Here is a 22,726-nt window from a genome sequence, read left to right as displayed (position 1 = left end):
GAGGACACGCTCGGTTTGTTTTTGACTTTGGTTTATTTAAAAAACAAGCCAAAAAAAAAAAAAAAACCCAACTTTATATACAAAGTCAAACTGAAACCACGGATTATGGAAAGAGGCAAGAATTATGGGTAACAGGGGAGAAGGCTGGGCCAGAGCCAATACCACATTCTGAACACAGGAGCCACGGGAAAGAGGTGCTGGTTTCTTCTGGCAAATCTGGGGTGACTGGAACACAGTGTTCTATTGGCAAACCCAGCCCAACACTGAGCACTTTCTAGCATGGACTCCAATCCTGTGATGGCCAAGGGAGACCCTTCCCCCAGGAGCCTGCATCTGGAACCTAGCAGAGCCTGTGCCATCCGGAGGAGGGGGTGCTTAGCCCCAGCCAGGCTCCACGTCTGTCTCTTCAGTTCAGTTCACTGACATCAGACCTTGTCACACACTTGAAAAGCCTTTTTCTCCCCTGTCTTATTCTAAACTGGAAAAGGACAGGAGAAAGTCAGCACAAGACTAAAAGGGCCCCAGGAGAAATACCAAGGTTGAGGGCAATATGACATTCTAGGGGTGCAAAAGATGTTGTATTTAGTTGTAACTGGAACCGGGGTTCCTCACACATCCATCCCACATAGCACAGCCCCCAGCCTGATGGCCTGCCGTCCCCTAGAGGCTGAGCATGGGGTCAGTCACCCCTGCCCTGGCTCCCAGGTCTCGCTCCCGCTGCTTTCTGGTACCGCAAGGGCTCCAACTTTGCCGAGCGCCACCGCTGCCCTCACAGGATGGCAGTTCCGTGTGAGGCCGTCAGTTGCTAGGTGCTGGCTCCTCTTTCTCCACCCAGCTGTCAGCCTGTTTGAAACAGATGTACCCAGAATCAGGCCTGGCAAGGCGATCTGAGGACTGCGGACTGTCTCCTGCTGGGAAGCTCCCGCTGCACGTTGCTGACTGCTCAATTCCCAGAGAACCTGCAACCAGGGGCACACAGCCTGGCAAGCGACGGAAGGAAGAAGCTGGTGCCTGCTGGCCCTCTCTGGTCACTCCCGACATAGGGGCAAGCACCCTTCTGGGGGTTTCTGGAGCTCAGGGAAAGGAGCTGTGCTGCCTCCTGGTCCACCCCCACCTTACCTTTTCCACCACCCGTTGGATCTCCAGCTGCAGGGGGGTCAGGCGCCTGCGAAGCTCCTGCAGCAGCCGCTGGAGCTGGCTCTTCTGTCGCTCCGCCGTCCGGGTGGTCTCCTCAGCCTCCGCCAGCCGGGCTCGCAGCTCCTGCATCTCTGCCGCCAGCGTCTTATTCGTTACTTCAGTGGCTGAGAAACGGTTATGGCTCTCCTCTGCGAGGTGGAGGAGGAAACAGAGGGACGGCTGCTCCATCAAGGCCCAGAGCACAGGGCAGCGCCTGAGCCTAAGCAACGGGTTCCCTACTGGTCTGCGCGTGCCCCCGTGGTGGACGCAGCCCAGGCCCTCACCCAGCTTCAGCTCCAGTGTGTGGATCTTGTTCTCTAGGTAGAGCCGGCCGCTGTCCTGCTGCTCCGCGCGCTGCAGCAGGCTCCCCACGTTGATCAGGCTGCCATTGTGGGACACCAAGGCTTTGTGTTCCGTAGGGGCGGCACCTGGCTTCGTGCTCTTCCCAGAAGGGGGCAGCAGGTCCAGGTTTCCTAGAGGGAACCATGAAAAAGATTGCAGGATGGGGTTTCCGGAGAGGGCAACCTGCCCTACCCGTGCCCCAGGAAGGCTGCAGGGCTCAGGACATACCGAAGAGCACCTCCTCGGGAAGGCCACCGTCCAGGCCCTCCTGGCGGCTGTACTGAAGGCTCCGGTACTGGCAGATGTTCTGGGTCACCACCCTGCTGACCAGCTGCTTGGCCTGCAGAAAACACACCCCCAGACACCTGCTGACCAGAAGGCTCAGTCCCCGACCCTGGCCGTGGGCAGGAACCTGGAGCAGGAGTAAGTACAGGCCTGTGCCCATGTCCTGCGGCAGAAGAAAGAAGGTACCTGCTCTGCACTGAGCCGGATCCCAAGGGTAAGGAGGATCCTCTCCAAGTCTCGCCGGTGCAAGTAGCCACACCAGTTGGCATCAAAGAACACAAAAGCAAGCAGACAGTCCAAGGGGAGCACAGCAGAGGGATCCAGCTCCTTGGGCTGCAAAGAAAACAAAGATGAGCAGGATTTTCAAATAGTTCCCTCAGTGGCTCTATCGCCCAGGATTCAGCCTGTTCAGAATCCAGTGGCTTGGGCCACATGCAGCTCAGGTCACATGCAGTGATGCATGCCTAAAGTCCCTGCTACTGGGGAGGCTAAGGCAGGAGAATCACTTGAACCCAGGAGTTCGAAGCTGCAGTGCACTATGTTCATGCCTGTCAACCACTGTGCTCCAGCCTGGGCAACATAGCGAGACCCCGTCTCTAAAACACAAAACATCAAGCAGCCTGACTGATGTTCATCACGCCCAAGCCAGCCTTCCTCTCTGGGGCACTTTCACAAAAGCTCCTGTGCTCCTCTCTCAGCAGAGGATCAAATACCTCTCTCCCATTCACCCCGATAGACACTGAAATGTTCTCCTGGAGCCTATGAACGTGCCCTTCCATAAGCCAAGGACCACACTGTGTGTCGGGTCCATCAAGAAAGGAAATCACTGGTAAGCATTCTTTTCCCAGGAGTGTGCCGGAGGCCTTGCCAAGCCTCACCACCACTGAGGCCCAGAGAGGTGGAGAAGAGGCCTCACCATGTCCTGAAGTGAAGAGAACTCCATCTCTGACTGGTTTGAGGCAACGGACCGGACCTCCGAATCCTCCAGCTTTGCTCCTGCTACAGAAAGCCCAAGATAAATGGAGAGCAGGGCCCACCCAACTCCACAGTCCGAAAATGAAAACCAGCTTGGCCACAGGTGGAAAGCCACATCCCGAGCCTGTGAGCTCCCCTCTCACCACTCAACATACCAAACTCCTCCTCTCCATCATCCCTCAGAAGCAACAGTTCTGGGTCCAGGGCCATCTCACACAGGTCCTCGGAAGCCTCGCCCCGGGGTTTTTCTTCTTCCTCTCCCCCAGAAGAGGGTGGTTTGGGCAAAAGCCCATCCTCCTTCTAGGGAGGCAGACGAAGGTGATTAGAAGGCAGGCAGTTACCGTAATTACCAATAGTAATCATGGCTGCCACGTGAGTAATAACTGTGCCCCAGGCACTGTATGGAGGGCTCTAGACACCATCTCATTTCATGTATTTAATTTCATTAAGTGGAATTCAGAGCATGCCAGGGCATCACCAGACACCTGGGCTTTTTTCCTCAGAAGTTGATCTTGGTCCCAGAAGAAACTACATTTATTTGATAGTATTTAAACAAAAAGCAGCTGGGCACAGTGGCTCACGCCTGTAATCCCAGCACTCCTGAGGTCAGGAGTTCAAGACCAGCCAGGCCAACATAGTGAAACCCCATCTCTACAAAAATACAAAACTTAGCCAGGCATGGTGGTGGGTGCCTATAATCCCAGCTACTCGAGAGGCTGAGGCAGGAGAACCGCTTGAACCGGGGAGGCAGAGGTTGCAGTGAGCCGAGGTTGCACCACTGCACTCCAGCCTGGGCGACAGAGCAAGACTCCATCTCAAAAAAAAAAAAAAAGACCAGTATTTTAGAAAAGGTTTACAAATTTTATTTTTTATTTTTTTTCGAGAGAGTCTTGCTCTCTCACCCAGGGTGGAATGCAGTGGCACGACCTCGGCTCACTGCAACCTCCACCTCCCTTGGTTCAAGGATTCTCCTGCCTCAGGCTCCTGAGTAGCTAATACAGACATGCACCACCACGCCCAGCTAATTTCTGTATTTTTAGTAGAGACAGGGTTTTACCATATTGGCCAGGCTGGTCTCAAACTCCTGACCTCGTGATCTGCCCGCCTCGGCCTCCCAAAGTGCTGGGATTACACCCCGCCTACAAAATTTTCTAGTTAACCATCAGGCAATCACAGCACCCGACTCTGCTAAGCATTCTCAGTGACTGGGGTTTCTATGCTGTCAGGCTGCTCAGCTATGCTCCCTGCACTCCTCTGCGCCACCTTCCCTTCCACTAGGTGTGCCACTTACTAGCTGTGCGGCCTCAGTGCGTGCTGAGCAAGGGAGTGGGGAATGAGCTAGGGTGCAGGAAGCACTCAGAGCCCAGGGTGAAGATGCACGGTCACGGTAAGCACTACGACAGCCTGAGGTGGCAGGGTACTCACCAGTGGGGGCTCTGACTCGGCAGCCGAGCCCTCATTCTGTGCCTCATCCTTGGGCTCCTTGACCACCTCCTCTTTGATGGCTTCTTCCTCCTTGGTGGCTTCCTCCTTGGCCGCCTCCTCCTTCTCAGGTTCAGGTGGGCACACGACCTTTTCAGGAAGGCTCAGCAGCATCTTATAAACCCTATAGCCAAAATCCCTCTGGAGCATCTCCAGAAACAGCTCGGCCAGCACCATCACCTGACGGGGAGGTGGCAGGGTCCATGAGCATCAGGAAGAAAGACTGCTCAAGGCCCACAGATCCCAGCCCATAGCCTCCCCAAGGCTCTGACACCTGCCTCAAAAGAGATCCTTTCTTTTGGCCTCCGATCCTCCACAATCCCATGGAGGGACAGGTTCACACAGCCAGGGCGTGCGATGACAGCAGGTTCTAGTGGCGGTGGAGGGGCCTCTGGGAGATCAGTGTCTGTTTCCTGCTGTGTGCTGGCCTCTGAAGTTTCTGCATTCCGTCTAGAAGTGTCTGCTGCTTGCTCCAAGGCGTCCGGTGCCTGTTCAGTAGGCTCCATTTCCTGTGACAACAGCCAAGATGAGACCCTCTGGGTCCCAGGATCAGGCCACCTATATCTCCCGCTGCTGGCTAAGGCACAGCCTTACCCCTGGTACCTCCTGGGTCGGAGGAGCTGCCTCTGCAGCTTTCTGCTGGCACAGGGCCTCCCACTCCTCCAAAGTAGGCATGATGGTCCAGACGTCCGGCAAGTACACCACCACTGTCTGGAGCCGCCGGGGGGGTCCCGGCTGCAGATACTGAAACTCGGCAAAGCGCCACCTGCACATAGCAAAAGGAAGTACTAACTTCCTTAGTGACAACTCCACGCAGACACCACATTCACAGGCAAGGGCTTCAGTTTCCAGTCAGCACTCAATAAGCACATACTGTGAGCCAAGCTTTGAAAACACAACAGCAAAGCTACAGACCAAGTCCTCAAGAAATGGTCAGTGGGGAGGCCGCAACCGTACAAGCACCCTACAAGGTGTGAGGACAACTCGAGGAAGTCTCAAGTGCAGCCTGGGGCTCAGCTGGCTTTTGGCATACACCCCACGCTAGCCTGAGGCAGCAGAGGGGGCAGGAGCGGGACTAGGGGGCAGAAGAGAGCTAACCAGCAGAAAGGGGCAGGGACTGTGCCTCCCCAACAAAACCTCCCCAACCTGCTGGGTTGGTGCAACCGAGGCTCAGGAAGCCCACTCACCACTTGGTGCAGCCACTCAAGTCAATGCCGGTCTGGGCCTGTGCACAGCGGATGGCGGTGCGCACCAGCACCTGTGGGTCAGCCTGGGGGTCGAGGCCATCCAGGGAAGGAGACCATTCACCCCCAACCAGCACTGCCTCTTCTTCTTTTCTGCCCAGCAAAAACTGCAAAAAGAGATCAGGGATACGAAGCAAAAAACTCCGTTACCTGGGTCTCCCACTACAGGGCAAGGCTGCCACCCATCAGGATGAAGGGAGCAGGAAGTGGGGAAGTCCATCACACAGTGAGGTCTCTATCTGCTAACATGAGCCAGCCACCTAGCTCTGACTAGTCAGAACAGCTCTGAGCTGCACCTTCGTCCTGGGTGAAATGAGGGGCATTCGGCTCCGAGATGCCTCGTTTCTGTGCATTCAGGAACAGGAGTTGCGCACTCAAAACATGACAGGTTCTGGACATTACCAGTGAATGCATCTCCTCCTGCCCCCCAGCTCTTACCTTAATCTGCTTCAGAGGATGCTCTGGCGTCTCCCTTGGCTCAGCCATGTCATCCACAAAGAGCATGCAACAACGATACAATTCCTCCAACCCCGGGGAAGAGAGCAGTAGTACCTGTGCAGGAGGAGACACTCAGAGCTGCCTTCAGCCTCCAGAAATCAGGTTAAGTGACAGACACCTGTCAGCTTACCTTGGAACTATAAGCGGGGTCACTGTCTGCAGGGATGGGCTCAGCACCAGCATCTGGAGCTGCCTCCTTTTCGGAAGAGACCTGGATCCGGCTCGGGTGATGGAGGGAAAAGGGCTGGCTCAGAGGGAAGGCTGACAGCCAACTCAGATGCACGGACAGAAAATCTGAGGGGACTAGGAGGCTGCGGTAGCGACGCTGGAGTTCTAGGAAGTCACAGACGGGGCTACAGGAAGACAACAAGGGAATCCAAATCCAGACTGAGCAAACACTAAAACATTACAAATGAAACCATCAAAGAGTTTTAAAAATGGGCAAATTTTTTTTAGTCTGAGAAAGAACTTTTCAAGTAAGGCACCTCTCAAGGAAGCTAGATCAGATCTGACCACTTAACTTACAACCTCTAGATGGCAAAAGTCAAACTAGGAAAGGGAAAAAAGAAAACACTTATAATACAGGACAAAGAAATGGGTCATTGCCTTAATATAAAAGAACTTACAAATCAGTAACAAAAAGTTCAAAAGCCTAAAACAGAAAATTGACATCAATAGGTTCTTAAGAGAAATACGTAAGAATTAAAAGCCCATGAAAATATGCTCAGTCTCACTTATAATTAAAGAAATGCAAATCACATTATCATGTGTCACCAACTAGACAAAGATGAAAAAGTCAGCTAACAGTGTTGGCAAAGGCATGGGGAAATAAGGATTCCACACCCCACTGGTGACAGCAGAATGGGCACAGCCTCTTCGGGAGAACTGGCAATAGTTATGGAAGCTTAAAGCAAAGCCTTTGAGCCAGCTGCTCCATTTCTAGGAACTGATCTCAACAAACACACAGGTGTAGGTAGAAGGATGTTCATTCCAAGAAAATTTAGGATAGAGTGCTAATGGAGAACTGGTTAAATAAATCATGTTCATCCATTCAGTGAATACTGTGTAGTTGCCAAAAAAAAAAAAAACAAAACTGGATCTAATAAATGTTCATATGAAATAAAATCTAACGTACATTCAGTGAAAAGGCAAACCACCAAACAGTATGTACAACAGGTTTCCATGTGTTTTTTGTTTTGTAAGAAAAGGCTGTGAGAACACACATGTGCACTTGCATAGACCCCATCTCATTTACATGAGAAACTATTACCAGCAGCAAGTCTCAGCCCACCTCAGCCTCGCCGCTCACCTGTCCACAGTGTAGGGAGTGAGGTGGACCCGGTAAGGAGGCAGGTCATGCCTTGGCTTCTTAGCACCCCAGGGCTCTCCAGCAGCCCGCTGTTTGCGTTTCTTGGAGTCATAGTCATCGCTAGAGGTTGACCCATCACCAACAGTAAGAAATCACATTGTTATATGTATTCAATACACACTGAACCAAAAGAACTGGAAACAAGCGCAATCCCTCACATTCAATACATGGAAAAATAAGCCATGCTAACAGCCATATGACAGAATGTTACAAAGATATTAAAATGGATATTTACACTCTTTTAATAACACAGAAAAACATTCCTGTTAAGCAAAAAGCACACTCTGCAACATTGTATACACAGTAGGCCTGAGCTACTGCAAAAACAACTTTAGAAGACTGAAAGGAAATAAAATATTAATGGTGGAAGCCTCCAGTAAGCTTACAAATAATTTTCTATTTTTCTGCACTTCATAAATTATAGTTAACATGTTTTTTTGAAATGAGAAAAAAACTGATTTCTCTTTTAAAAACAAGGGACTTTATATGAATCCATGCTATGCGTTCTATAAAGTTTATTAGAAGAGACAGTTACAAGGTGCCTGTAATCCCAGCACTTAGGTAGGCCGAGGTGGGCGGATCACTTGAGGTCAGGAGTTCGAGACCAGCCTGGCCAACATGGTGAAGCCCTGTCTCTACTAAAAATACAAAAAAGTAGCCAAGTGTGGTTGCACATGTCTGTAGTCCTAGCTACTCAGGAGGCTGAGAGAGGAGAATCACTTGAACCTGGGAGGTGGAAGTGGCAGTGAGCCGAAATCACGCCATTGCACTCCAGCCTGGGCAACACAGCGAGGCTCTGTCTCCAAAAAAAAAAAAAGTGACAGCTACAAATCCTTAATAATACACATTAAAGTCATAAAAACACTCAAACCATTTGCTCCAATAATTCCGCTCTTGAAAATTTGTCCCAAGAAAGTTAATTCAAAAGAAGAAGAAAGGCTACACATAGTGGAAAAATAGGAAGCAGCATAAACTGAGAGTAAAAAACCAAATACATAAACCAAATACCCAAATTTTTATAGTAAATAAAAACAATCACGCAGCCATTAAAACACTCAGGATTATGCTGCAATATGGAAAACTGTTTATAAATACACAAAAATAATTTGAACTCTAAGATTAAAATTGCAAAAAGTATGCACATGTATAGATTTAAACTAGAACACAGGAGAAAAGAGTGGCAAGAGATTTTCCTTTTCAAACTTATTTTCTGAAATTCTTTAATACCTATCTGTTAATAACAGTTAAAGAGAAAAGGTAGAAACCATACATATTTATATATATGTATGTATATATACTTTTTTTTCTTTTTTTGAGACAGTCTCCCTCTGTTGCCCAGGCAGGAGTGCAGTAGCGCGATGTCAGCTCACTGCAACTTCCGCCTCCCGGGTTCAAGCAATTCTCCCTGCCTCAGCCTCCCGAGTAGCTGGGAATACAGGTACCCACCACCATGCCCGGCTAATTTTTGTATTTTTAGTAGAAATGGGGTTTCACTATCTTGGCCAGGCTGGTTTTGAACTCCTGACCTCAAGTGATCCGCCTCCCTCAGGCTCCCAAAGTGCTAGGATTACAGGTGTGAGCCACCGCACCTGGCCTACATATTCCTATTATTTTAATTTTATATAATAGCATGTACTGCTTTACAGATTTTTATAAGTCACTACAGTATTACACTATAACTACATTGTAAATGCAATAGATATGGGTACAATAAATAAAAATAGTTGAGAAGAAAAAAACCTTTAGACCATTCATTATAAAGTGCCAGACTGATAAGGGGAAAACCCCCCATGTCACATGAGAGAAATAAAATCAACTGTCATTTATCTGTGCCTCGGTAACTGAGCTGATTGTATTTACCGGAAGGTTTCTGTTCTGCCTTTTAGACCTGCCTGGGTCATTTCCCTATTCATCACACCCCAGTGACTAAGCTGAACAGATTATCATGAGGCCTGTTCTTTTCTGTTGGCCTGGGTCACTTCCATGTGCATGATCATCTGCATCCTAAAGTGGCCTTATTCTCAAGCCCCGATGGGATGTCAGTAGCCCGTGTGTCTAATAGAAGACCCATGCCAAAGCCCCTGTGACAACTTTCCAGCTCACAGTAATGTCTACACTGTTATGATCCCCTAGCTAAACTGTTATGATCCACTCCACGCTGTACACTGTGTGGTCACTTTCCTCCCCTTCCTGTACACTGTCAGGAGGTCATAAGGCAGCACCAGGGGCTGACCTCTCAGGACCCACAGCAGCAGAGCCCACCAGGGTACACCTGTCTAAAACCGCAGCTCAGCAGTAGCTGCTCAATAAAGACATTGTTCTCTGCATCCCAAAGCCAGGAACTCAAAATAAAGCTTGGCTTCCATGCAAAACATTAATGTGGTTCAGTCCTTCATAAAAGTTGCAAAACTAAATAAATAAAAGTTGCCCCAGAATGACCTCCTTTGTACCACCCTGGGCCCCACTCTGCACATTCTCTCTACTGACTGATGTTAATATAATATCTCCCTCCCAATGGTGGTATAGGTTGAGTATCCCTTACCTGAAATGCTTAGGACCAGAAGCGTCCTGGGTTTGGAATGTTTTTCAGATTTTGCAATATTTGCATTATACCTACTGGCTAAGCATCCCAAATCCAAAACTCCAAATCTGAAATGCTCATTAAACATTTCCTTTGAGTGCCATGTCAGCACTCAAAAAGTTCTGAATTTGAGAGTATTTTGGGTTTTAGGATTTAGGATGCTCAACCTGTACATCCTTTCTGTAGAAGCTGTGACACTGAAGCATAATGGCCAAAGTAATACAACAGACCTTGCATGGGTCTCAGCACATCCAGGACAATCAAATTCAACTGACTAGAGAAAGCCTGAAATTAACCCTAAAGCAGAAAGTCCACAGCAGTCACAGAGTTTCACCCAGGCTACGCTGTCTCAGAAGGCACCTGCTGTGATTTTGTAATGAAGCCTTTAATAAACTCACACAATGTGAGAGGTAGAAGGTCCTTGGAAACTGAGGACCAGTAAGATGCACAGGACAAGAGAAGTGGGTAAATGCAAAACATATACCAGCCACTGGATATACTTATATACTTATGAATATGGTGTCTACAATGGAGAATGGACACAGGGTTTCAAGTAGTGGAAACCCCATGGCAAACAATCCCAAAGCTTCCCCCTAGTTAGAATTCACAAAGGTGAATTCCCACACCTGTAATCCCAGCGCTTTGGGAGGCTGAGGTGGGAGGATCACTCAAGCCCAGGAGTTTGAAACCAGCCTGGGCAACACGGCAAAACCCTTTATCTGCCCCCCACAAAAATAATAAATATTTACTTATTTTTTTGTAGAGATAGGTTCCCAAAGCATTGGGATTTATAGGCATGAGCCACTGCACCCAGCCTTACAAAAAACGTTTTAAAAAATTAGTCAATCATGGTGGTGCACACCTGCAGTCCCAGCTACTCTGGAGGCTGAAGCAGGAGGATGGCTTGTGCCAGAGAGATCAAGGCTGCAATGAGCCATGATCACGCCACCACACTCCACCCTGCGTGACAGAGCAAGACCTTGTCTCAAAAAAAAAAAAAAATAGGATTAAGGGTTGCATGAGATTTCTCATTTGTCAAAATTGTCAAGATTTGTGCATTTCAATCTACGTAAGTTCCACCTTAAATTTTTTTACCTTAACAAAATCAAGTGGGAGCAGTGAGTAGATGGAGGTAGAGATGAAAAAGAATGGTAGCTGATACTTGAAGCAGCTGGGTAATGGGTATAAGGTTCCTCATACCTTTCTGTTTACCCTGCATATACTAAAATTCTCCACTATGACAAGTTTAAAATGAAGACAGAACTAGAACAAGTCTTAAATCAGGCTAGAGCTTAACTTTTAGAGGTACAAGCAAAACACTCAGGGAGAGTGAGACTGAAGAAAGAACATGTGAACTGGAGAGAGGATGGGACAGCATGCTCCTGGTGGTCCCCAATGCTACAGATGAGACAGGATCACCAGGATACCCTAAAGGCCCTAATCAGCCATGCCTGTTCCACACATGGCTGAGAAAGCTACCTGCATGTCCAAGGCAGAGTACAATATACACCTTCTAACGTAAGCATACTTATGAGAATGGTGTCTATAAAGGAACGTTTTAAACAACTAAAAGAGATACTGCAGTGTTACTTTTGACATGTTACTATCGAGTTTCTATTCCTGTCATCTCAACTTAGGGACTAGAAACAAAAGAGCATTTAAGAAATATCTCAACATGACATTTTGAAAGATGAACTGTATCAGCTCCCTGCTTGCTAAACCACTGTATAAAATTCCAATGTTTTTATATACATTTCAGTGTGTCTACATACTTCAGAGAAAAGGGACTAGGATCTAGCTGCAGGCAGAGAATGTTAGTGGTAAGCATAGCCACCTTCCAAGCAGTTGACCTGGGTTCACTTCCTGGCCAAGGCAAAAAAATAATAATAATAAAATAAAGAGAATGTTAGTGTCAACAAGTGGCCAAAAAAGGGACATCATCCTCTTACCTTCGGCCCTGATCCAACCGTCCATGAGGGCCCCGGGCAGGAAATCTGTTCAGGTGGCTCAGGTGAAGTGTGTGGGATGTCTGGAAGAGACTCAGAGCTGCAGAAAGGAAATGACTGGTGACTCAAAAACCCTAAAAACCAGCCGGGCACAGTAGCTCACGTCTGTAATCCCAGCGCTTTGGGAGGATAATGCGGATGGATCACTTGAAGTCAGGAGTTCAAGACTAGCCTGGCAAACATGGTGAAACCCCGTCTCTACTAGAAATACAAAAAATTAGCCAGGCGAGGTGGTGGATGTCTGTAGTCCCAGCTACTCAGGAGGCTGAGGCAGGAGAATGGCTTGAACCCAGGAGGCGGAGGTTGCAATGAGCCAAGATTGGGTCATTGCACTCCAGCCTGGGCAACAGAGCGAGACTCCATCAAAAAAAAAAAAAAAAAAATCCTAAACACCTATCCAGATCACCCACCTTTCTTCCAGTACACAGAAGTACCCACCTCTACGCTAATGGACTTTCAGCAACAACCTGAAAGTCCATTGATCCAGACTACCCCATAAAGCCACACTGAACAATAGTGCCACTCGTACTCACGCTTCTGAGGAAACAGTGGGGGAATCCGGTGAGGCTGGAAGATCAACTGAGGCTGAGCTCCCAGGATCCCTTGCTTCTGGCCCAGGGCTGCTACATGCAGAAGGGGAGGTGCTGGGGACTTCAGTAGGGGCTGCAGAACAGGAGCCAGGAAATTCAGGGGACCCCATGGTTGAAGCACTCACTACCTTGGAAAGATGCAGTCCCACCCCCTTGAGAAAAGTCAGAGTTTTGCCCAGCTGTCAGGGCACAGGGGCTTCCATCCCTCCCCTTTCCAATGCACATGCTAAGGAGAGATGAATACCTGGTTGGAGAGCGTTTGCACCTTGACAGCATTCCAGGGCACTGCCTGGCCTGGGTTGTATGCAGCCTTCACCAGCACCTTCTCACCCAGCTGGGGCAGCCGGCCCTTCACCACACTGCCAGCACACAAGCCAGGAGGCCCCGTTAGGAGAGGGACCCCGGCCAAGCCACCCTGACTGCCCCTATGAGGCCTTTCCCATCAAGATTTCCCCCACCTTGCACAAAAACAGCAAAGCAATGGCTTTGGGGAGGGGGGCGGGCAATACCAGCACGGTGACAGAACTGAATCCAATAAGCACTTCCAGTAGGGGACCAACCTCAAGCCTACCTTAGCTGAAAAAAGACCTCTTCATCCACAACCCCAAAGTAGTCATGCAAGCTGGTAACAATACCAGTGAAGACCCGCTGTTTCTCCCCACCCTGTAAGAAAAGGGAGCAGTTGAAAAGTAAAAGAAAGGAAGCTGGACAAAATCACACTCTGCCATGAAGGTCTCATCTCAACCCACACCCCTGCTCAGCGTACTGCATCAAGAGTTCACACAGAGTGAAGTACAGGTGTGTGGTGGGCATACTCCATCATTAAGGGTCGGGGCATGTTTGAGCTGGTTCTTGACCCACAAGCTTCTTCTAGGACTTCCAGTTCATTAATTCCAAGACGTATGCTAAAGATTTCCCTGGAGCGAAAAATGAAGATGCCCCAGTCTGAAGGCTATCTGGGAAACCCCATATTAGCCCACTACCAGGAGAGGGGTCAGGAATGATAAACACTATTATGTAAGAGATGAAGAGCACCAGGCCTCCATGCATCCAGTCCCAAGGGCTGAAACTACAAGGGATGCCCAACCTACCTGAAGGTGCCTGGCATTCTGGGACAGTTCTGTGGCCACAGGAGGAGTGAGCAAACCAGGAGGAGGGCCCAGAAGAGATGTGGAAGCTGTGCCTATGGGGAAAGAGAAGTAATCTCCAGGAACCGCCCCTACCACCTTAAGCACTAGAGTCAACCAAAGGATGTGGTAAATCCAAAGGCTACAGCTCCAGCCAGCTCCTCCACAGGACTTTCACTGGCAACCACGATGGGAATCTCCTATTTTCCAGAGGAACATCAGCAGCAAATTGCTCTCCACCAGGGAAACCCCAAACTAACTTCACAGCACATACTTTCCAGGATGAGGCCAGGTAGGGAGAAAAGTGATCACCTGAGAAGTTGCGTCCCCCTGGAAGTGGGTTGATCCGCTGGCGCTTAAACTGGGACATTGGGAACGCTGTCCTCTTTCAGAGTCGTGGGGAAAAGCCTTCAATCCAAAAAGAAAGAAGTTAACAGCTCACACGGGAAATTTCCATCTATACCCGGAAAAGTGGAGAATCTTAAGTAAGGATATTAATGAAAACAGGGAGGTGGGTAATGAGAATGAATGAAGGCAATGGATGGAGAGAATATAGAGAGATAATAAATGAAACAATAAATTACATTGTTTCAGTTTGTCCTCACAATAACCTAGTGGTGGCTCATATTGTCATGTTGTTTTACAGACAAGGAAACTGGTGCTCAGAGCGATCAAGAGACTTGCCCGGGGCCACATAATCAGGTAGTGACAAAACTGGTACTCACACCCAGGCCACCCAACAACTTAGCGCTCCTCTCACTATGCCATGCCACCCCCAGAGTAGTTGGCGGGGTGAGGGGCTGGAGAGAGCCCCGATGACATTCCTTCATTCAAAAACATCCGCCAAAACCCTCCACGCAGGGCCCGGAAAAATGGAGGTCGGTGCCGGAGAGGAGATGGTGTGAGCCCTCTCCCCGGAAGCCCGGCCCGTTGTTTCCTCGACCGGCTAGTGGGAAGGCAGCTCCCTGGTCGACCGAACGCGAAACCGGCTGCGCGCCACCCTCCTGCTCCCACGCTCCCGGGCCCTCCGCTCCGGCCTCAGCAGCCGCCAGCGCCAGGTCTCCCGACAGGGCCGCGGCGAGGCCACCGAGGGAGGACTGAGGCGCGCGGTTTCTCCTCCTCCCGCCCGCCCCCAAGGCCGAGGCCGTTGCCAGGGAGACGGGACTTGCGGTCCAAAGAGGGGCTCGGCCCCTTCCGCGCCCCACGCATCTTCGCCGCCCGGGCCTCGCAGTCCCTCAGTCAGCGGAGGGACGGAGGGGCGAAGGGGCAGAGGGGCGGCGACGGGGCCCCCAACCCACCTGCGGGCCAGGGCAGCGACACCGGGGGGACAAAGACACCCGGAACCACCACAACCGCTGCTGCCGCCGCCACCGGAAGCGCCTCTCCGGAAGCGCGACCACTGGTCGGAAGCTGCCACTCTCCCGGATATGGTCCCTCCCTCGTCTCCGCCGACCTCTCCCTTCCCCCACGCCGGCCTGCTATCCCGCGGCAACTGGGGAGCGGAAGTGCGCCTTCCCGGATCGGATGCGCGTCAGGAAGTCGCGCCTCGGTAGTGTCCTCGCTAAAGAATCCCATCAGAAAAGAAGGCTTCGGATCGTTGGTTCCGGGATCAAAGACGGCGGTAGCCGGCTCCCCGAAACACGAGGAATCCCCGACTGCTTACCACGCCCGCCTCCCTCTGGCAGTCGGGACTGCAACAGATAAGGGAACCAGCCCCTCCCGACTGGAGGAGGAGGATGCCTATCAGTGGCCATTTCTAAGAGACATTCCTGTGTCTGACTCAAGCCAGTGACCCCCATGCCTATAGCCAGTCAAGAATCAGTGCCCTAATTCTCAAATATGAAATCTAAGAGGCCTCCTCAAAATCTTGCCAGAGACCGGCCATTTTAGTCCCCATTAGCAATCCCATGCCCCCCTTATCCTCCGACCTCCCCTTCATCCCTCCCCGTCCCTATTCACTTAACGTTTACAAAGCACTTTGAGGCAGTTTAATCTCACTTTATCCTCAAAACAAGTCTGTGAGGTAGGTAGGGCAGGCATCATTATTCCCAGCTGGAAATTGTGGCTCAGAAAGGTTGATTTAGGGTCTAAAAACTAGTACAGGCATCTGGTTTGAGTTAGGGCCTGTAAATGCTAGTACAGGGGAGAGAAGCTGAGCACTGGCTTTGAAAGTTATTCTTCTGTTCCCAGGTTGTTCCTGATCTTCCTCATTTCTGGTGCAGTCTTCAGGAGTCTGGGGCAAGACTCCATGCAGAGGCAGTCAAAGCCACGCTGTTCTCTGTCCCAGGGCTGCCAGCACGGCTCTGAGGCAGAAAGCTCAGTAACTGCCCACTGAGGAATAAAGGTCAGTTCCATCCTTCTGCAGTGACCTCCCCCAGAATATCAACCCTTTGGATGCATTATTTCAGAAGAGATGGTTGGATCCAGCCAGCTTGCAACACTGACAGTCACACAGAGATATGCATACCATTGTGCATAAATACACATCTGCAACATGCCGGGCCCAGACAGGTCACCGTGCCAGAAACACTCCACGGACACCTGATAATGAATGAGTTCACATTGTGGAAGCCCAGGGATTTCTGGTGAGGAGGAGCAGCCCTAGAGCTGCTGCATCTTGGGGGCCTCTCAAGAAACCAGGCTCCTGACCAGACTGCTTAGAGGAGCAAGATTCACCCTCCACTCAAGAGAGGAGAGCAGGCGTCAGCAGCTTTTCCTGGCAATGTGGAGAAGCAGCAACAGGGCAAAGGGCGAGGAAGACTTCACAGCAAGTCCCCTCCACCCAGGGTCACCAGGTGCACCGAGAGGTCTCAGCCTACAGAAAGGTTTTGTGCTCGTTGTTTCTTAACCACTAATGATGGCATCAAGGTTTTCCGGTGGGGGCGGCACTGAGGCCTTTCAGGGAGGTCCCTGGACTCGATCCTGTGGAATAAAAAGAAGACATTAGGCTAGGACGAGAAAATAAAACTAACAATGGCCCTAGAGTTGAGAGAACATGATTCATCTACTGGCAGGTAGCAGGGTGGGGGTGTGACCTGGGGCTGTTAAATGACTTGGTACTTCTTACCCCTGGAGAACTATTCGGTACAAGCCCCGAGGCATGATGGCCTTCACCCACTGTGAAATCCTTTGTGCTCCACCTTGCTCTCCCCACAAACCTGGGAGGTGGCCTAAATGTCAGCATGGAGGGTGAGGGGTTGCCGAGCTAGGGTAGGCAGATTTCCCACATTCTGGTCCTTGCTGTCACTGACGTGCGGCTTTGGAAAAGCAACTACCCCCAGCTGCACTCAGAACCCAGGCTCCTTATCTGCAAATAGGGTGTTTTAACTACTGTTTCTTCTAGCAGCCCCTCCCAGACTGCCTCTCAAGTTTCGCGAGGACAATACTGACAACTGGCATGACAATCTCTGCATCCTGGCTCATCAGTCTCCTCTCCGTGCCCTAACCTGGGCTGGGCACGGGGCTCACCTGGGGTCAGAGCCATCAGGAGGGGCAGGGGGCTCAGGGTGGTGGTGGCTTCTCCGGCAGATCCGGTTGAGCAGGACCTTGACCTTGTCCCAGTGGGAGAAATCCCGCTGAGCAGAGGAGGAGGGGTCACCAAGAGCCCTCCCCACACTCAGACCCCCGACCAAGCTCCCAAAGACAGCTGTCACCACAGCCAGGATGAGTCGCCTGCTCCAAACAGGAATCAATCCTGTCATTTTCCCAGAGTTGCTGGCCCCCAGGGTGCCCATGCATCCCCACCTCCCCTCCCCCCACCCCAGCCCACCACCTGCCCCACATACACCCGTCCCCTACCTTGTGTCCCTGGGAGGATGGCAAGTGGTACGCTGGCTCCACTGGGGTTTCTGGCAGCCTGGGAGGGTTGGCACTGGGCACCTCCACCTTTGGGGGTGAAGCAGACTTTGCCCCTTCAGAAAAAGAATCAGGTTGGCCAGGGCCAGAAGACACCCCATCAAGCTTCGGCTCAGAGGACCTGCTAGTGGGACCCCAGGCATGCAGGACAAAGGGAGACACAATGGCCCCTCACCTGTCTGCTCTGTCTGGCTTAGCAGCTCCCATGGCCGCTGCCCTCCATTACCTGGGGTGTGTAAGGAGGATGGTAAAGGGGCTCGGGCCGACTCCTCCTCACCGGGATCCTGTGCACAGGAGAGACAGGTGATCAGGGCCTGGTTAGAGGGGTGAGGCTGTTCTGAGGGCAGCCACGGTTCCCGGGGTCCCATCTGTCCTCTCCCTACCCCACTGGCTGGTCTGACTACCCCCACTCGACTCTCACTCACTCCTGGGGGCCTCTGGATCCGCAGCTGCAGGTAGAGCTGCTGGAGCCTTGCCATCTGCTCCAGCACTAGGCACAGGTGTTCCAGATAGCGAAGACCCTGCCCAGGGAGGCAGGCCCAGGCTCCAGGCCCCAGGCCCCCCACCTGTGGGACATTGTGAGATAGGGGAGATTTCAGTCAGGCTCCTTCCCTACCCCAAGCAGCCAGGCTGGGCTCAGCCAGCAGATAGGAGCGGAGTGGGCCCTGAAGAGGAACACACGCAGCCAGCTTCCCCACTGCCCAGCGGGGCATGGTGCCAGGCAGGGCCCGTAGCTGCCCAGCTCCTCTGCGGAGGTGGCCGCGCACAAATGGAAGTGGGGTGCAGCAAGAATCTATGGCACAACCCAGCAATTAGGGGCAGAGAGTGCCGCACCCCGAGAGAGCTCCAGGGAGAACCAGAGGAGCTAGGATGTCCATCCCACTCTTAAACCCAGCCTGAGAGTGAGCACTCACCGCCTCTTCTTCCAGGCCTGCCTCTAGGTCTGTGTCTGCCTCCATGGACTCCTGTTCCCCTGCTCCAAAAAGGGGCACTTCACGCTCGCACTTGCTGGGCGGCCGCAGGCAGCGGTGTTGTCCTGACAAGCTAGCGGGAGCTGTTGGGTGCCGGTGGGAACGCTCCAGCACCTGCCCCAGCTTCTGGCTGGCCAGGAGCTGGTCTACATGGGCCGGGGGCTCGGGACTCCCTGAGGATTCAAAGTCCAGGGAGTCCTGAGAAAGGCCCGGTAAGGCGGCCAGGGGGCTGTCCCCAACTGCCATCTCCACTCCTGAGTCCCGGGAAGCCAGTTTGAGAAACAGCGCCTCCCTGCTGACACCTCTGAGCTTGTCACCTCTCTCCCAGGATGAGCACCCGTGGGCAGCGTCTGGGATCCGTCTGTAGGTGCTGGTGACTCCAGGCACTATGCAGCCCCGTGCCAGGCCCTCGCCAGGCCCATCTGCATGGAGAGTCAGTGTCAGGTTGGGCAGGCCACCCCCAACACCCCCCAGCATTCCTGACAGCTGGCAGCACTGCCCCAGGGAGGAGTGTCCCTGACCAGTGAGAAAGGGTGGTGACTGGACAGCCACGGGCCGCCCGGATATGGCCCCAGCTATTTGGGAGATGTGTGGATGGGATTCCCTTCACAACAGTTGTTAGCGACAGGGAACCCGTGCTCTGAGCTCTGTGGTAGGCCTAAAGCCCTGGTCGGCCACATCCATCAATCCCTTAGACGGCCTGCGCCTGCGCTTCCCACCTAGGATCAGCCCACCATCTCCCAAGTCAGAAGTGGGGAGCCACAGGCTCTTCCGCTGCTCCCCAAGCGGGAGTAGGACTGTGTCCCGCTTCAGGGAGAGGGGAGGGGACAGAGAGGAAAGCCTGGGATCCCATCTGCTCCCTGGGGGAGCCTCTCCTGCAGCTCACAGGGAGAATGATAAAAATCACCGCTCTCACCGATTTGGGTTTCTGTTGTAAGTGAGGAATAGTGAAGATTTTATGAGAAGTTTAAAATTAAAGAACTGAAGTGAAAGGGACGAAGGGGCAGCATTAGCACCCCCTCACCGTCACCTCCGCCAGGCCCTCTCGCGACGAGGCGTCCTGGCGGAATGAACGGTACGGGAAACAGGCCGGGGGGAGCGGGGACGACCTGCGGGGCACGCGGGAGCCGGATGCCAACCCAGGCCCCTCTGGGCAAGGAAGTGGGCCAGGAGGTCACTGGGTGGGAGAGGGGTCCGCAGCCACGGAGGGGGCGCAGGCGGATTCCCACATCCTCAGACGGAGCGGGAAGGTGAGGGAAGCGGAGCCGGAGGAAGTGGGGCGGAGGCGGTGGCTGGTTTAACGCCTGAGTCCAGAGGGGCTCCAGCCTGCACGGCGTCCCCTGATGACCGCCTCTCCAGGGCGCCGCCGACCGGGTGCGCGGGGCTGGGCGAGGAGCTGAGCGAGGCTGCCCGGCTTGGGGGCGGGAGGCGGCCCCGGGGCGGGGGGGCCCGGCCAGCCTAGGAGTGGGCGACTCACCCCGGCCGTCCACGGCGAAGGCGCGCCGCCGGCCCATCATGGCCCGCTCCCGGCCCCGGCCGCTGCAGCCTCCCGAGGATCCCGGCCCGAGTCCCCGCGGAGCGCGGGCAGCTCAGGGCACGCGTCCCGACCCAGCTGGGCGCGGCCCCCGGACACTCCCAGCGGGGCTGGGGGGCGGAGGGCGGTACGGTGGGGGGCGTGGCCTAGGGGGAGGGGAGAGGAAGAAGAGAGAGCGAGACGAGGAAGGGAGGGACGAGGAGAGAGAGGGGAGGGGCGAGACGAGGGAGGGGAGGGGCGAGACGAGGGAGGGGAGGGGCGAGACCAGGGAGGGGAGGGGCGAGACCAGGGAGGGGAGGGGCGAGGAGAGGGGGTGGGGCAAGACGAGGGATGGAAGGGACGAGGGGAGAGGGGAAGGGGGATGGGAGAGGAAAAGGAGGAGAGGGGCGAGGAGAAGGAGGGGAGAAGTGAAGCCGAGGAGAGACTCGAGGCAAGGAAGGGGGGGGGGCGAGGACAGGGAGGGAGGGAGAGGGAGGGGCAAGGGGAGGGGCGAGAGGAGGAAGGGTGGGGTGAGGCGAGGGAGGGGAGGGGCGAGGCGAGGGATGGGGGCGAGGCGAGGGAGGGGGCGAGGCGAGGGAAGGAAGGGGAGGAACGAGGGAGAGAGAGAGGAGGGGCGAGGCGAGGGATGGGAAGGGCACCAGGTGGGGGTTGCAGGTGGCGGGGTCGCCTAGAATGGGCATAATCGGCCAGCACCTCGAAGGCCCGGACTGGGTGGCGCCCCCAACTGTGGCTGGAGCCAAAATAAGGGTCCCGATCCGCTGTTCTGCGAGGACCCGGCCCCGGCCTGGGGACGCCGTCTGGCTCGGGGTGCCGGGCCACACGGCCCCCCAGGTTCACAAGCAGGGTCTGTCTTCCTACCGCGGACTTACAGCCGAGGCTGGCTGGAGGACCGGACAAGAGCCCGGAAGGAAATGGGAACCCCACGTGCCGGCGGTGGGAAGAGCCCTGACCAGGACGAGGGCACCTGGTGCTCCCCAGCCATGTGGCTTGGGGCCAGTCCCTTGGCCGCACGGAAACTTGGGCGATGGGAGGGGAAAGGATTCCTGCCCACCGGGGAATCCTTTACAACTGCAGAACATGCGTGTGTCCTCGGCTAGATCTGAACCCCCTCCCGGTCCCGTGCCTCTTTCTCGTCCCTGGCTTCCTAAAGCTGGGGACTGGTTAGGTCTCAGGGTCTGGAAAGACGCGAGCCAGCCGGTAGCCGACTGGAGACTGGGCCAAAGTGTAAATGTCCCCCTGTTCCCACCTCACCCCGCCTTTGGCCCGTGGATTCCACCCCTCCCCATCCTAAAAGGAACCCAAGCGAGATGAGAGAGAGCCTGGTGACCAGACTGGGGCTGGTGGCCTCTAAGGAAGGCACCTCCTTTAGAGGGAGGGGACAGGACTGGAAAAATCCCAGCAGGACCCAAATCCCCCGGAGGCAGATAAGGGAGCTGGCGGACGTGCAGACTTGCACCTGGAGCTCTAGGGGAGGGGGGAGGCTGGAGCCAGAGCCACTGGAAGGAAGTGGCTGTTAACTGGGAGGTGTAAGACCGTCTGTGCATCCCCTTCCCTTTGCTCTTTTCTGGAACCAGTCCCCAAACACCCACTGCAGGAGCCTTTATCAGATAGCCACAAACTATCAGATTTTAAAACTTTATAAAATGGGGAAACTGAGGCCTACGGCCAAGCCCTGCGCAGGCCGGCTGAATGACAGCCAAGTGCTGGAATTGCTGGCCATGTCTCGACAGAGTCATGTTCAAGCCCAGGCCCTTCCCTGCTAGCCATGGGTCCTCTGGGTTGCCCCCTCCCAGCCCAGTCCTCCTAGACAGTACCCATTCTGCTTCCCACAGGCAGAGAGAACCAGAGTGGTGGGCCTCCAGGAACTGCCTTATACAAGCCCACGAAGATGTGTGGCATCACACTCCCTGCCGTACCAGAGCCCTGCCAGCCCTCCCTGGTTAGGAGGGAGCCCAGACTCCCTCCAAAGTAAGAGGGTGGGGGAGGGAGCCTTTGCCAGATCGCGCCCTGAATTTGGAGAATGTGGGGCAGGATTCCAAACAGTCTCTGTGGTGACTCTGGGGCAGGAATGCATTTGGAAACAGGAAGCCCAGCCAGCAGGAATGCAGTGTTTCAGCACAATGCTTTGTGTGTGACTCAAAAGAACCTCCACACACACACACACACCCCAACACACTCCCCTCCAGGCCATGGCGCACCCCTCCCCCCTCCCCACGCAGATACGTCCTAGCCCAGGATCAGCTCAGAGGAACCTGAGCCCTGTGAGGCGCGGGGGCAGGATCTGACCCAACACCCAAAGTAGGGGGGTACCCCCCTTCCTGTGGCAGCCACAGCCCCAAGCCTAGAACCAGGCCAGGACTGAGTGATGCTTGAAGGAATGGGAGGGGCAGCCCCTCCGCACGCTCCTGACAAGGTAAGCCACTGCCCTGAGTTCCTGAGACACAGTGTCCAGAGCAGAGTCAGCCCTCAGGCAGAGGTCACTGGTGTCCAGCGGCCCCTGCACTTCCCATGGGGAAGTCCTGGCTTCAGGAAGTGGGTTTCCTGCAAACTCAGCTGGAGCTAGTCCCTGTAGGAGGAAGTACAAAGCTGAGAGCCTAGAGAGGGCTGGGAAGGGCTGTGGTGACCTCCAGTTGTGACCAGAGGTGGCTAGAGCTGTGCCCGGAAGGCTGCCTCTGATGACAAAGGGACAAA

At 53.6% G+C, this 22,726-nt stretch overlaps 3 protein-coding genes across 21 annotated transcripts; 1 reads left to right on the top strand and 2 right to left on the bottom strand.

The window, feature by feature from the left end:
• Positions 1 to 14: 14 nt before the first annotated feature.
• On the bottom strand, positions 15 to 15,112 carry CCAR2 (cell cycle and apoptosis regulator 2). Of its 5 annotated transcripts, none has more exons than XM_033228239.1 (21): positions 14,974 to 15,112; positions 13,988 to 14,083; positions 13,640 to 13,731; positions 13,120 to 13,211; positions 12,793 to 12,907; positions 12,492 to 12,621; positions 11,902 to 11,998; positions 7,312 to 7,431; positions 6,133 to 6,355; positions 5,943 to 6,056; positions 5,448 to 5,611; positions 4,855 to 5,026; positions 4,539 to 4,769; positions 4,204 to 4,440; positions 2,934 to 3,078; positions 2,720 to 2,802; positions 1,990 to 2,136; positions 1,747 to 1,858; positions 1,461 to 1,649; positions 1,120 to 1,325; positions 15 to 843 (listed from the first exon to the last, which is right to left on the bottom strand). In XM_033228239.1, exons 2-21 carry the CDS (start codon positions 14,043 to 14,045, stop codon positions 799 to 801), a joined length of 2,772 nt encoding a protein of 923 aa, XP_033084130.1. In that variant the 5' UTR covers positions 14,046 to 14,083; positions 14,974 to 15,112; the 3' UTR covers positions 15 to 798. The 5 variants fall into 5 exon arrangements, with proteins under 5 accessions (XP_033084130.1, XP_033084148.1, XP_033084159.1 ...); XM_033228257.1 differs by having other exon boundaries at positions 2,720 to 2,799; XM_033228268.1 differs by having other exon boundaries at positions 4,864 to 5,026.
• LOC117095935 lies at positions 14,491 to 16,655 on the top strand. Its single transcript, XM_033232768.1, has 2 exons — positions 14,491 to 14,574; positions 14,718 to 16,655. Exons 1-2 carry the CDS (start codon positions 14,491 to 14,493, stop codon positions 15,465 to 15,467), a joined length of 834 nt encoding a protein of 277 aa, XP_033088659.1. The 3' UTR covers positions 15,468 to 16,655.
• Positions 15,649 to 20,220, bottom strand: CUNH8orf58 (chromosome unknown C8orf58 homolog). 15 transcript variants are annotated; one of them, XM_033228428.1, is made up of 7 exons: positions 19,979 to 20,213; positions 18,445 to 18,923; positions 17,956 to 18,096; positions 17,757 to 17,814; positions 17,474 to 17,586; positions 17,144 to 17,226; positions 15,649 to 16,597 (listed from the first exon to the last, which is right to left on the bottom strand). In XM_033228428.1, the coding sequence occupies exons 1-7, from the start codon at positions 20,016 to 20,018 to the stop codon at positions 16,486 to 16,488; spliced, it is 1,026 nt and encodes a 341-aa protein (XP_033084319.1). In that variant the 5' UTR covers positions 20,019 to 20,213; the 3' UTR covers positions 15,649 to 16,485. The 15 variants fall into 15 exon arrangements, with proteins under 15 accessions (XP_033084319.1, XP_033084309.1, XP_033084326.1 ...); XM_033228418.1 differs by having other exon boundaries at positions 17,144 to 17,250; positions 19,979 to 20,211; XM_033228435.1 differs by having other exon boundaries at positions 17,144 to 17,250; positions 17,808 to 17,814; positions 19,979 to 20,211.
• Between the last annotated feature and the right edge of the window lie 2,506 nt (positions 20,221 to 22,726).

The sequence above is a fragment of the Trachypithecus francoisi genome, unplaced genomic scaffold (assembly GCF_009764315.1).
Source record: "Trachypithecus francoisi isolate TF-2019V2 unplaced genomic scaffold, Tfra_2.0 Contig01440, whole genome shotgun sequence".
Classification (NCBI taxonomy): Eukaryota; Metazoa; Chordata; class Mammalia; order Primates; family Cercopithecidae; genus Trachypithecus; species Trachypithecus francoisi.
This window is presented reverse-complemented; position numbering and strand designations above follow the sequence as displayed.